This window comes from Paroedura picta, chromosome 1, assembly GCF_049243985.1.
Source record: "Paroedura picta isolate Pp20150507F chromosome 1, Ppicta_v3.0, whole genome shotgun sequence".
Taxonomy (NCBI): domain Eukaryota; kingdom Metazoa; phylum Chordata; class Lepidosauria; order Squamata; family Gekkonidae; genus Paroedura; species Paroedura picta.
Window position 1 is genome coordinate 138,934,496 of NC_135369.1, and position 13,087 is coordinate 138,947,582.

Sequence of the window (13,087 nt, forward strand, 5' to 3'; positions counted from 1 at the left end):
TTGCAAGGTTTTTTGTTGGTAAAATAATAGAAATTCTGATCTGAAGGTTGGCTTTAATTTATACAAGGTACGAGAAATGCTCAATACATCATGTGGTCTGCTTATTTGAACTCAGTCACTGTGCTGGATGTGTAGAAGATCCTGGAATCTATGAAGGCTACCACTTCTGCACTGGACCCTTTCCCATTGTGGCTGCCAAAATCATGTAAGGTCCCCAAGCATGAACCCTTGATGACAATCATAAACCAGTCATTGGGCACCTTCCCTCGGCCACTACATAAGAATTCATCCCTGCCCCAAAATGATGTCTACCTCCTGGGTTGATGGATGAAGAAAGTAGTAGCAGACCAGCTACAAGCCTTTTTGGATAACTCAAGCACTCAACAAGCAGCTCTGGTGGCTTCAGTGGATGATTGCCGTCCAAATGCAGACAAAGCTTCTGCGTCCTTGTTGCTCCTACTGGATCTAACTTCAGCCTTTGATATGACACATTTGGAGGCCAAAGTCGGCATCAGGAAACATGCCTTGGACTGGTTCAAATAATTTCTCTTGGATTGGATTTAAAGAGCTGCCATTAGCACATACAAAGCCCGTCACAGGCCTGGTCCCTCCTGTTGGCAGAACTGCCTTTCTTCTTACACTTTTGCTCATCTGAACAGTGCTGTCGGCAGGCCGGTGAGCAAAATCAACAACTGCCTGTCCACGTGCTCTCTCAGTTGTGGCCTCCACCGTTTGGAACAGCCTTCCTAACCAGATCAGGAAGGCTCTCAATCTCCTCGGATTCTGCCAGCTTTACAAAACAGAATGATGCAGGAAGGCTTTTTACACAGGCAGCAGGACTGTGCTGAAGTTAAATGGTTCAGAAAGATGCTTTGCAAATGGGATAGAGGCTGTGATGGTCACTACTAGGCAAAAGAGACGGCTATTCTTGCAACACCCCGTTCCACACCCATGACACGAATAAATGCTCTCAGCACAACAAAAGCCCCCCCTAGCAGGGGAGCTAGGTCCCAAATTTAGTCTGCTAGCCATTTCAACGGTATGCCTGGATACTTGCGAATGGAGTTTCCTACGCAGCAGGCCCAGGCCGGGATAACGAGGTGCAGCCTCCAGGCGAGCAGCGTCTCCAAAGGCCTACCGTTCTGGCCTGGCCAGCGAGCATCCGGTTCTCTTGTATTTTGCTCCCCACCCCCAGGGCCCGCTCCCGTTCGCCTCCATCAGAAAGAAGCTGGCGGCTAGCGGGAGAGGGAATCTCTCTGCACCAAGAGTTCTTTACTTAACCGGGATCGCCTCTGCACGTTATCTGACCCGCAGTCTCTCCTCTCCCCCCCCCCCCCGGGTTTGCAAGCGGTAGCAAAGCCCTTTCCCAAGCAACCGGTGCCCCCGAAGTCGGCTTCTTCTCCGGCAGGGGGCGTCGTTGCGACGCAACAGGCGCCATCTGTTGTAAGCCGCCGCCCCCCCTCTAGCGGGAGCCAGCAGGGTGGGCAAGAGAAAGTTAAAGGCGGGGGGTGGGGGATGGTGTTTGGTACTCCCTGCTCCAGCTGCGTGGGGCGCTCTCCTAGATCCGACGGCGCAGCGGCTGTTCGCAGACCGCTCTTCCCAGTCAAAGTGACACCAACGGACGGGAGGGGGGAGGGCTAGTAGGACCCGCAGATCCCGGTAAGCATCGCCGCTCTCCCCCGGGGTTGTTTCACGAACCGGCTTCCCTGTGCCCGTCCTCCAAGGGGCGCGGAGTTGCCCCACGCAGGGAGCATTCCCTCCTACTGGTGCCTTTGCTAGCCCTCCAGGGATGGGGGGGGGGGCGAAGCACATGCGGGTCCCTCGCCCCCCTCCCCCCGAGACCGACAGCGCCGTTGCGGGTTGGCCTCGGTGGGGCCTTGCTTCGGGGGCAGCGTCTCTCCTCGCGCCGAGGGGCTCTGCGGCGGGGAGGGGGCAGCTGGGGAGAATACTGCTCGCCCTTTAATGGGAAAGGCGCTGGGAGCGGGACAAGCGCGCCCTCCCTCCCGGGCGCCCCTGAGCATCCCTTGCTCCTTTGGGCAGGGCTCCAGCGGCTGGCCTCTAGCACTAGCCCGGGAGCTGGTTTCAAGTTGGACCTCCGGCCCCCGACCGGGTGATTGAATAAGAAGGGGGCGCAATGCAACCCATTCCTCAGCTCTGAGATGAGGGGCTCCCGACGAGGTTCGCAGGTTCAAACCCAGCAAGCCACGAAGTGCGGCTGCTACCCGCTCGCTCGGTTTCGAAGCACCAGCGGTCCGTTTGCCAGCGCTAGCCTCACAGCTGCCTTTCCCGGGGGATGAGCCCGAAGGCCGCCAGCAGGCACGGCCCTCCTGGCTTCTGTCGGCCGCCCGGCCCAGTGGGCAGCTCGCCCCAGAAGGCGTCGGACTAGCGGGGGGGGGGAGAGCTTCCGTGGGGCTACCCGCTGCCCCCCCCCCCCCCCGGCTCCTCAGATGCAGGCGCGAGACGCCTGTGAATAGGCGGCTCTTTTCTGCGTGGGTGGGTGTTCACTGCACCCCCCCCCCCCCCCCCTAGTGCGCACAGAGCTCATTCACACGGAGCTGGCGCGGCTCCTTCGGCGAGCTGCTCTCCAATTGGCTCTTCGCCCCGGGGCCCTGGAGGGAGGAAAAGAAATCGTCACGGCCAAGGCATCGGCGATTGGCGCAGCCCTTCGCACATCACCGGCCTTTGGATTCGCCCTGCAGCTGTTGCTGGAACGTCAGTACCTGTGACGTCCTGCCCGCTCCGATTCCTGCTCCTCCAGCTGCCGCGGTTGGGTGCAAGCCGCCCCCCGCCCGCCCCCGGTCTCATTCCCTTTTATCTCCCCGCAGGGAAGGCGCCGGCCTCCTCGCTGCCCGTGCCCGTGTCGTCAGGGGGCCCGGATCCTGATCATGCCCCTCCAGTCTCGCGCGCCGGTCTATAAAGAGGAATTGACTTTGCGCAGGTGGAGTCTCTTGACAGCCGCGCTTCACCTTTAGAATTTGATCTGCCGTCAGGTTATTGGGCGGTTGCTCACTGAAGATTAGACTGGAGAAAAAAGAGTGAGTTTTTCCCCCTCTGTATACGGCTTTCCCTGTTATTTTCCACGGCAACCCCCCCCCCCCGGGAATGTTCAGGGGAGGGGGTTGGGAGAGAATCCCTAAAAACAGTTAACTGTAGTTGTCTTATTTTGTGTGTGTGTGTAGTCAAACAGCCTAGCAGCCATAGGGAAGGTTAGTTGTTAATAGCATGCAACTTTCTCCTTTAATACTGGTTAGTGTACTTTGTTTATATTGGGAATGCTGTGATGCCCTGAATGGACATCCCCCCTCCCCCTCTCCCCAGTGCATGTGTGTCATTTCACAAAACCTACTGGATAAACTAGAGGCTGTCGTTATAGTGCCAAATTTGCTTATGTGTGTTTTGTGAACTGGAAAGAAAGAGCGGTAGAGACAGAGGCAGACCTTATATTGAATCAAGAGAATAAAATGCACAAGAGGTGGTAATGGACTGGACCTATTTCTCTTGAGTTGCACATTTCTGCATTACACAGAGCGACTCATCATGGTGAATGGAAGGCTCAGGAAAGAGCTGCCCTCTTCGCTCCTATCCCCCCACCCCCTACCCCCAGCTGCTTCCCTTGGATTCCTAGCTGGCTTCTGCTGGTCTCTTTATCCTCTGCTCTAACCTCTCAAAGGCAACCCAGAGGAGTGCTGGTTTTGCATCCAAAGCCGTGCCCTCGAAGGGTAAACCTCTTTCTGGGACATAAGCCTCTCTTACTCCACTGGGACTGGCTTCCAAGGAGGGCATTTGGAACCAGCTACTGCCGGACTGCCAGGAGCACCTGTAGCTTAGAGGGCCTGGATTCTAAGCTTACAGGAGGGGGAATGTGATTCTATCTGGGTCAATATCAAGAGCACCATCTGGAGTGGTATTTCCCTTGGTGTCCCAGTTCCCCGAAACTGCCTAAATGAACAAAAGTGGTTTCAAAAACCAAAAGGAGGCATTTTTGTGTCTGCGATCTAGGTGTAGCTGACTCTCACCCAAGTTCCCCTGGGAGCAGTGAGGCTACCACACTCTTGCACATTTCAGGGCTATGATTTTTGAAGGCTTGGCTGCTGTGTCCTAAACATCACCAGTCAATTTGTGCCTGACTTCTGTCAAAGGAGAACAGCACCTTTCTGTCCAAAAGGGCAGCCCTGCTAACACCTGTCTGTGCACCAGTCTTGTGACATTCGTTTTGGCATCTGAACACCCCCAATCCGACAGATCTCTCTTAACAGAAAAAGGTGCCACAGTTGTCCTGTTGTCCCCCAACACATACACGGTGGTATTCAATTGTCTCTTTAGTAGTTCAGATGCTCAAATCTAATACAATCCTTTGGCCCAACTGCACCCATGCCCCCCCCCCCCTTAGCTCCATACTGAGTAGAGCCAGGGTTATCTTGCTGGGGGATCTGCTGCACCGTGGGAGGAAGGCCTGGGGGCGGGGGAACCTTGGAGTCAGAGATTGCCGAGTTCCTTCCAGGAAGTTCCAGCAGGATCCAGAGGGAAAAGAATTTTTGACACTGGAGTGGGAGGGGGAAGCGGCTCTAGAGAAGCTGTGGCGAAAAGCCGCTTTGGATGCAAACGAGGGGGCGTGGTCGCGGGGGCGCGTCCTTATGCAGATGAGAGGGCGTGGGGAGCAGAGGGCGACTCGGAGCCCCGGAAAAGTCAGAAGCCCCGTATAAAAAAAACGAGTGAGGTCGCTGCCGAAGCAGAACCAGCCCAAGCTCTGCAGAGCGGCGCGACCCCTGCAAGCTGCCGGCGGGAGGGGCGGCCACGCGAGGAAGCGGGCATGCCCACGGGAGCACGGCCGAGCGAGCGGCGCCCGTAACGCCAGGCGGCTGCTCCAGCTGCGCGTAGGTGTCCAGCCCTCCCCATCCTTTTGTGCCGCCGCCAGGAAGGCTCGTTCGCTCGCTTGCGCCCACCCGCGCCCGCTGGGCAGGTGATCGGGGTGCGCGGGTCAGCCTCGGGCAGTGGTGGCTTCCCTCGCGGGCGCCCTGCGGCCCATGCAAAGGGCTTGCCCTTGAGCTGCGTGGGGAGGGGAGGAAGGGGGCGGCGACCATCCGCTCAGCGCGCGGCTCAGTCGCCCTGGGGCTCCGCCGGGAAGCAGCGTCTTGCGGCTCCGCTCGCCGTCCCTGGGCTGCTGCCTGTCGCCGGCGGGGCTGCTCAGTGCTTTCGCTTTCCTTTCCTCCTTTCCTCCGCAGCTAGGAGCGGGACGAGGGGACGGCGCGGCTGCCTTGGGGCTCGCTCTTCCGTGCCAGACAGACTTGCCGCCGGCGCTGGACCATGGCAGACGAGGAGAGCGCTCGCAGCAGCGGCAGCGGCCGCAGCAGCCCCAGCGGGGCCCTGGGCGAGCCTTCGGCGGGCTGCTGCGAGAGCGGCCGTTGCAACGTGCTCAGCTGGGAACAAGTGCAGCGCCTGGACCGCATCCTGAGCGAGACCATCCCGATCCACGGCCGGGGGAACTTCCCGACCCTGGAGATGCAGCCACGGCAGATCGTCAAGGTGGTGAGGAGCCGCCTGGAGGAGAAATGCATCGGCGTGCGCGATGTGCGCCTCAACGGCTCGGCGGCCAGCCACGTCTTGCACCAAGACAGCGGCCTGGGCTACAAGGACTTGGACCTCATCTTCTGCGCAGACCTGAAAGGAGAGGCCGAGTTCCAGACCGTCAAAGATGTCGTCTTGGACTGCCTCTTGGATTTCTTGCCCGAAGGAGTTAACAAAGAGAAGATCACCCCCCTGACTCTGAAGGTAAGGTGCAGGGAGGACTCCCTTCTCCTCTTTTGGGCAAAAGGGCGGACAGTCAGGCCTGGGAAGGAGGACCTCGACTGAAAGAAGGGGCAGATGCCGCTGGTCTGTGGAAAAGCTGGGACCCCCGATTTCGTTGAAATCAGGCTGCATGTAAATGATAGAAGTTTTGAATACTTAACCCAATTTTAATACCAGGATAAATATCATTGCTTTAACCTACTGTAACCCTCCCTGAGCTATCAGGAAGGGCTGGAAATAATAATTATTATTATTATTGTTGTTATTATTATTATTTAAGTTGGCCACTAATTTGCTAGAAAAATTCATGCTTCGGTTGCTAATCATGGACAAGATTAGTCTCCCCCTTCAATCCTCTTTAGTGAAGCACTTAATTGGAATGTTCATGCTTTAAAAATCTCCTTGGAAAAACCCCTAGAATATGTTCAAAAGATTTATGCGATCTGAAGAGAAACCCGAGTATGCCTAGAATATGTTAACAATCAACTTAATTCACGGGAGCCAGAGAAAAGGAAGGCGAGAAGCACATTATTTGCAGTCTGCTTAGCTCAATTGAAGTACTTGGATTTAAGCCAGTTGAATTACACCACTTTATAATTTGACTAAGCCGCCTTAACTCTAGATACTTGGGTCTAAGGGGACTACAGATGAGCCCGCTAGAGGGAAATGGTGCTCCTCGACCTTCTTCCTTGCTAATAGAATGGGGAAGCAGAATTGACTGTCATAGTCCCTCTGTTTTATAACCCAGCTAAACCATAAGGATTTTGAGACCTGGATGTATAGCTCTTATAAGCAGAAATAAATGATTTCCTTATAAACAAACTTACAGCAAAGAATTTACAGTGCAGTCATAAACAATGTTACACCCTTCTAAGTCAACTGACGTCAATAAGTCTTAGAAGAGTATAACTAAATATAGGGTTGCTCTGTTACCAGCGCAAGTGATTATAACACAGTCCTATGCAGAGTTCTACTAATGGATTAGGTTGGAGTAACAGCACAGGGTGGCAGTGTTTTAATTTTCAGTGGAACCAAATTCAAGTTTCACTGGGTTGGGCTTGAATGTAACTGGACAGACAGCACCCGCAACTCAAGCTGCAGGATATTTTGTGTTGGTTTGGAACGGGAGTTCATAAAACCTGACTTACTTTAAAGTTTCCAGAGTCTTAGTTCAGAGAAAAACGGCTATTTCAAATAGAGATGAATAGGAATCTAGATGATTTTTCCTTGCCTATATCCGTTTCAGATTAAATGCATGTCTTCAGAATCCCGCTCAGGATTATCTGTGTGCTGCATGTGTATTTTTGTTTGGCAGTAGGCGTTCAACTTCAGATCTTTTGAAGAAACGTCTTAATAAAATCCTTGCAGAATATGTGCTTTGTGTAATGCCGGTGCCATAAGCACTCCCTCTCCCTTCAGCCTTTTGCAACTGCATGTCTGTAAAACCACATACTAAATCTGTCTACAGTGTCTCTTTCTTCTGCTGGGCTCAGTGAAGGGCTCTGCTGCAATCTAGGCCAGGGTGGAGCCCAGAGAAATTCAAATGACAGCTCCCGAAAGAGGAGGTGCTTTTTATTAGTCTTCCTTATCTGTTCCTTTATTTTGTTTGTGTATGTGTGTGTTTCAAATTGTAGGAAGCCTATGTGCAGAAAATGGTGAAAGTGTGCAATGATTCAGACCGGTGGAGTCTCATCTCCCTCTCCAACAACAGTGGAAAAAATGTGGAGCTAAAATTTGTGGACTCTCTGAGGAGGCAATTTGAGTTCAGCGTAGACTCCTTTCAAATCAAGCTAGACTCCCTCCTTCTTTTTTATGAATGTTCTGAGAACCCGATGACTGAAACTTTCCACCCCACGATCATTGGTGAGAGTGTCTACGGGGATTTCCAAGAAGCCTTTGATCACCTTTGCAACAAGATAATTGCTACCCGGAATCCAGAAGAAATCAGGGGAGGGGGCCTCCTTAAGTACTGCAACCTCCTCGTAAGAGGCTTCCGGGCTGCTTCTGAGTCGGAGATTAAGTCACTCCAGAGATACATGTGCTCCAGGTTTTTCATTGACTTCTCAGACATTGGGGAACAGCAACGGAAACTGGAGTCGTACTTGCAGAACCACTTTGTAGGGCTGGAGGACCGCAAGTACGACTATCTCATGACTCTTCACGGGGTGGTGAACGAGAGCACGGTGTGCCTGATGGGGCATGAGAGGCGACAGACTTTGAATCTTATCACCATGCTGGCCATCCGTGTTCTAGCTGAGCAAAATATCATTCCAAATGTGGCCAATGTCACTTGCTACTACCAGCCGGCCCCATACGTAGCAGATGCTAACTTCAGCAATTACTATATTGCACAGGTTCAGCCAATGTTCCCCTGTCAGCAACATACATACTCGACTTGGTTGCCCTGTAATTAACATATGTTTTAATGGACTTGGTGGGGAAAGTATTTTTTTTTCTATCAAGCAACTAAAGGGGAAGAATGGCACTTTCCTTTTCAAAAAAAAATTAATGGGGTGGTTTTTGAGCAATGGTGGTCTCCTCTGGCTTTTTAAGCTTGAGGGAAGCCGGCGGTTCTTCTCTGTGATGTGCAGAAGCATGATTTAGAAAAGAACCCAACACTTAATTGGATTCCACCCCAGAGCACAAGAGGCCTGTCATGAAAAGCAAAAAGCTCCTCTTGAAGGAAGCCAGGGAGGAGTGCTTGATGACAATATGGGTTGGCTTAGCCTGCTCCCATAGCTATGGCATAGTGAAAGTTGGGCAACCTTTGTTTTTTAAATGGGGCCTGTGGGGGCAAAAAAATAAGGGAGAATGTGGGGTGGGACAGGGGTAAGTTTAGAAAAGCATTCAAGAATCAGAAGTTAGAGGTGTCACATATTGCAGCAAGATGTCCATTGGACTTGCTGCCTTCAGGGCACGGAATCAACAAGTGCTCTGTGCACATCCATCCCATAGAATATAGGTCGCTCAAGTAGAATGCTTTAGGAGAAACAGCTTGCTCCAGCTGAACAGCAGTAGATTAGTGCAGTTATTAAAAAAGGGGGGAGATGACAAATTCCATTGTTTCCAGCTGTGTGCATGCTTCACATTATAAAAAAATGTGGAAAAGCAAGAAAGCCAGCTGTAGCAAGCAACATATGCTTCCGGACCAAAGATTTCACAGATAAGTTATCTAAGCAAAGAGGAAGACACAGTAGACAATTAAAGGAAAAAATCTTAACTATATTTGTACACAAAAATGTTAAACAAAAGTGCCTGATGCCTTCAGAAAATTTGATGTGAGAAGAGAAATATAGTTTTGTGATTTAACCTTGCATTTTGTTTTTTATCAGGGACACGAGATGAAAAAAAAAACACCTTGTGAATAGATGGTGGAGGAAATGCCTAAATTTTTTTCCTGGCAAATACATATATAAAATTTATATTGTTGATGTGATGTTCTCATAGGTATGCGTGTGTATATTGTCGTGTGTGTGTGTGTATATATATTTGTAGCATTATATGTATATACACACAATTTTGAACACAGTCTAGGAAAATGTAGCAATTTTAAGGAATGTTTTAAATGATATAAGTGTGTTTTCCAGTCTGCAACAGGATGCCCTAATACAGTGGGCGCTTTGCAGAGAGTTATTGGCTGGTACCAGAAAAATCTGGATAGATGAACCAATTGTACATGAGGTGGAATTAAAATGATGTATTTGGTTACAAGAACAGAGCTTACAATAATTCATTGGCGGAGCGTTGACAGCATCCTGTCTGGACAAATATTTCACTAGCTGACCCTTTTTTCTCAGATTTTATATTATAATATGGTTTCGGTAATTATAATGCTGCAGACTTTCATGATGTGTAGACATCACATTGAAAGGTGACTCAAGGCAAGTCTTATTTAAACTCCCTTGACAGCTAAAGAATATTGTCTTAGTTGATTTGATTACTAATTCTTACTATTTAAAAACAGTTTACAGAATGCACTGGGCATTCCAGGACCACTAGAAGATAGAAAATGTGAAATGAACCATTATGAAGAAAGTGTTGCACAAGTGTTTTCAATTTATATAATATATATATATAATATAATATGCAACAATTAAACATCTTTAATCTGGTTGTCACACTGCATTTTCCAATTAAGTACTGTATCTTATTTAAAATTAATCATTTTTGCATTGGGACAAACAAATCATTTATTTAATTTCCTGTCTTTCAAGAGACCAGTGGAAAGTTGGGAGAATTGTTTCCTTGGGAATTTTCTCTTCTGTACTGATTATGATACAGAAAAGTTCAACCCTTTATCTTTCTCCAGCCCCTGGTCTTTAAAAGCAAATCAAATCTAATTCAGCCACAAAGGAAAGCAGACATGCACAGTTGCACTAATATATTGCATTTGGTTGTGGCCCTTGTGCTGTTACCTTAATACTATGAAAAGAAATAAAGGCTTCGACTTTGAAAGGGACCCTTGCCACCTATCGCTGTAGTCTCAAGTGGAGCAGGTCATACAGCTCTGCGCAATATTAAAGCTGCAGAAAATATTGAAAGTGAAGGGATTAGTAAGGTGCTAATCAGCCAATATATTGTCCTTTTATCCTACTCAACATAATGGCAGAATATTTTCCCTTTACCTGTTACTGAACCGTTTCTTCTTTTGATTGTCCTTTTATAACTGAAGGCCAGTTTAATAAGATGCCAATTTAATAAGATGATCATTTTCTGTGTGAATTGAGAAGATTTAAAAAACTTTTAAAATATCACTGCTATTCACTGTCTTGTCCAGGAATCCCTTGGTCATTGCTTTCCATATCTCTTTGACATGTTGGCGGGATTCTACCCCCCCCCCCTTTAGGGAGTGTTCAGTTAAGAAAACAAAATGTCCGTTTCCATTGGCCTGTTAATATTGGCACCATCAAATCAAGGGCGAGATGTGCTTTGTCAAAATCGGCACTTAGCCTGTAGTTGTTCAGAGGGCTTTCTGACAGAAGTTGATCAGAAGACTGGGGAAATAGGATCAGCTGGTAGTATGGTTTGTCTTTTCTTACCAAAGCTATTTTACTGCAAATAAATGAGTCATCCACTACTGAAAAGAGGTTGAAGATCTCTGGCAGTGCCAAAAAGAAAATGCTGATAATACAGTATATGTTTTCCTTTGGAGTAACTTTTTCCATCTTTTAGAAGGTTGTTATTGTTCATTTTTTTTAAGAATGCGGATTTTTTTTCCTTGTTAAAATTTTAGTTCAGTTTTTATGGTCAATAGTAACTGGTAGTCTTGCAGTGCATGTTGTCGAGCTCTGATTTAAAAAGCAATTTGATATAGATGAGTTTTTCTCCCTAATATTAGGATTACAGTAGTCTTCTTTAACTCAAGCAGTGAAAATCATGGGGCTCTGTTGTACTGCCTGGTTGTTTGTCAAAAGGTGTCTGGTGTTAGTGATGGGAAGATGCCATGACTCTAGGCCAAAACTAAAATAAGAACACCTTTTAAAAGCAAGTTGGCTTGTGTGGTTTGCGCACCTAACCCTCCATAAAGTCTGACCTCCCCCCCCCTGCCCCAGTATTTTCACAAGAAGAAAATGTTCAGCACTCGTAAGGCCTCGTTTTCCTATTCATTTCACAGGATTTAAGAAGCAAGGATTGCATTTGCAATGGTAACCTGGTTTAAAATATTGGCCCAATCATACATAGTGGGTTTGTGCGTTCATTTGATAAATTCTGAATCAGGGAGGGACAGAGTGTGTTTAATATAAATGTAGTATGATATTAAGAGATGAAGAAAACCAGATTCTTCAAACGAGGCTCTTCATAGCACAACCCAAGGAATTTCCATGTCTTTGTCTGAACCTCTCTTGCCCATGTCTGCTGTGTGGACAGTAGATGATCACACACTCTTCTTGCACCTATGTAAATATCACTTCCATTTATCCAAACACTTCATTGTAAGTCCCAGGCAGCCCAGATAGGTGAATTTATAATGTGTATATATAATCTGTGATATCCAAAAACAAAAAGATCTTTTTGAAGAAGCAAAAGCTAGGAGACAAATTTTCATAACTGTGTTTTTTTTAATTTAAATGCTTTAAAAGTTATTTGCTGCTACATATTGCACAAAGTTTCATGCACAGCTTAAAAATGCCTGTTGTAAAATGCTATATATGCAAGGTGTTTATATCAAAGGCTCATTAATTCACAGAAAGCTTTAAAATGTTCATGGAGAGAGAGATGTGTTAAGGTTTGAGAAGGAGGGAAATATATATTTAATTACATATTCCATGCTTTTTGTTTTATTTTTTTCCTGGTTTCTGATTTTTGCTGCAAGAAATAAAATCCCATGTACAGTTCTGCTGTTTGCTTTCTATGCAAGCCATTTTTAAATATCCAAAAAGGCCTACAGACTTCAAGACGGTTTGGATGCAGTGGGGCAAACTTTTGCAGCCTTTGAGCAGCTATGCTGATTTTTGTTCTTCAGAATTCCATACAACTGTTGTCTTCTGCAAGACATCCTGTTGCAGCAGATGCTCCACGGACTGCTCTCTTAGAACTTTTTGGCTCTAGGTTCTGTTGGAGGCTGAAACAAAGAGCTGATGGAAAACAGACACTTTTTAACAATCGAAAGCATTTGCTTCAGTGCTAGAGGGAACAGATTGTGAATTTTGTTTACAGCATCCAATATTTGGATTTTTTTTGTAAATAAAAATGATGTTATTTTTTCTATTCTTTTTGTCTGGTCTTTTCAGTGTCTATAAGGGTCTGGACCTGCTTGTGACTATTGCTGGCAATCTTGTGTTGGAAGAAAAAAAATACATAGGCAGCATATTTCTGAGAAGCAACCTTCTAACAAGAGGATTAAAGCTGTAAAGTCAGCCAATCAGAGACTAAGGGCCCAGACACCTAGTTTTCAGAACACTTGGCTGGGAATATGAACATTGTAGATGACATAACTACCCAAGAATCATTGGGCTACAAGTCCTGGTGAAACTGGGTCACACATTTTTATCCTCATTTGATGCTTCTGCTGCGGCAGTAATAGCCACTTAAAGCCAGAGATGCTTGTTCTGCCACATTTTATGCTAGTTTCTTTTTTACAATGGAACATGATGTGCAGCTATAAAAAAAACTGACAACATGGTTTTCTAAACAAATGGGGGGGGGGTGATAAGAGGTTCCTGGTCACAAGAAAAAAGATTTTTCAGAGCCTTTGGGGTATAGCTTTCACTGCATGGTTTGTCATGCATAGTTCAGGTCATTTAAGAAGCCCAAAGGTACGTGGGGAAAGTCTGTCTTGTAGTCCCTGCCTATGGAGGGG

General features: G+C 47.7%; 1 protein-coding gene across 5 annotated transcripts; it reads left to right on the top strand.

Annotated features, from left to right (window-relative positions):
- Positions 1-1,537: 1,537 nt before the first annotated feature.
- Positions 1,538-12,495, top strand: TENT5A (terminal nucleotidyltransferase 5A). 5 transcript variants are annotated; one of them, XM_077305951.1, is made up of 4 exons: positions 1,538-1,659; positions 2,826-3,035; positions 5,223-5,769; positions 7,422-12,495. In XM_077305951.1, the coding sequence occupies exons 3-4, from the start codon at positions 5,305-5,307 to the stop codon at positions 8,199-8,201; spliced, it is 1,245 nt and encodes a 414-aa protein (XP_077162066.1). In that variant the 5' UTR covers positions 1,538-1,659; positions 2,826-3,035; positions 5,223-5,304; the 3' UTR covers positions 8,202-12,495. The 5 variants fall into 5 exon arrangements, with proteins under 5 accessions (XP_077162066.1, XP_077162072.1, XP_077162055.1 ...); XM_077305957.1 differs by lacking the exon at positions 1,538-1,659 and having other exon boundaries at positions 2,672-3,035; positions 5,227-5,769; XM_077305940.1 differs by lacking the exon at positions 1,538-1,659 and having other exon boundaries at positions 2,673-3,035.
- The last annotated feature ends 592 nt before the right edge of the window (positions 12,496-13,087 follow it).

Bases quoted from the DNA above. Each gene is read 5' to 3' on its own strand.
- TENT5A (XM_077305951.1), top strand. From the start codon at position 5,305: ATGGCAGACGAGGAGAGCGCTCGCAGCAGCGGCAGCGGCCGCAGCAGC. The intron at 5,770-7,421 runs GTAAGGTGCAGG...TTCAAATTGTAG, and splicing joins TCACCCCCCTGACTCTGAAG to GAAGCCTATGTGCAGAAAAT.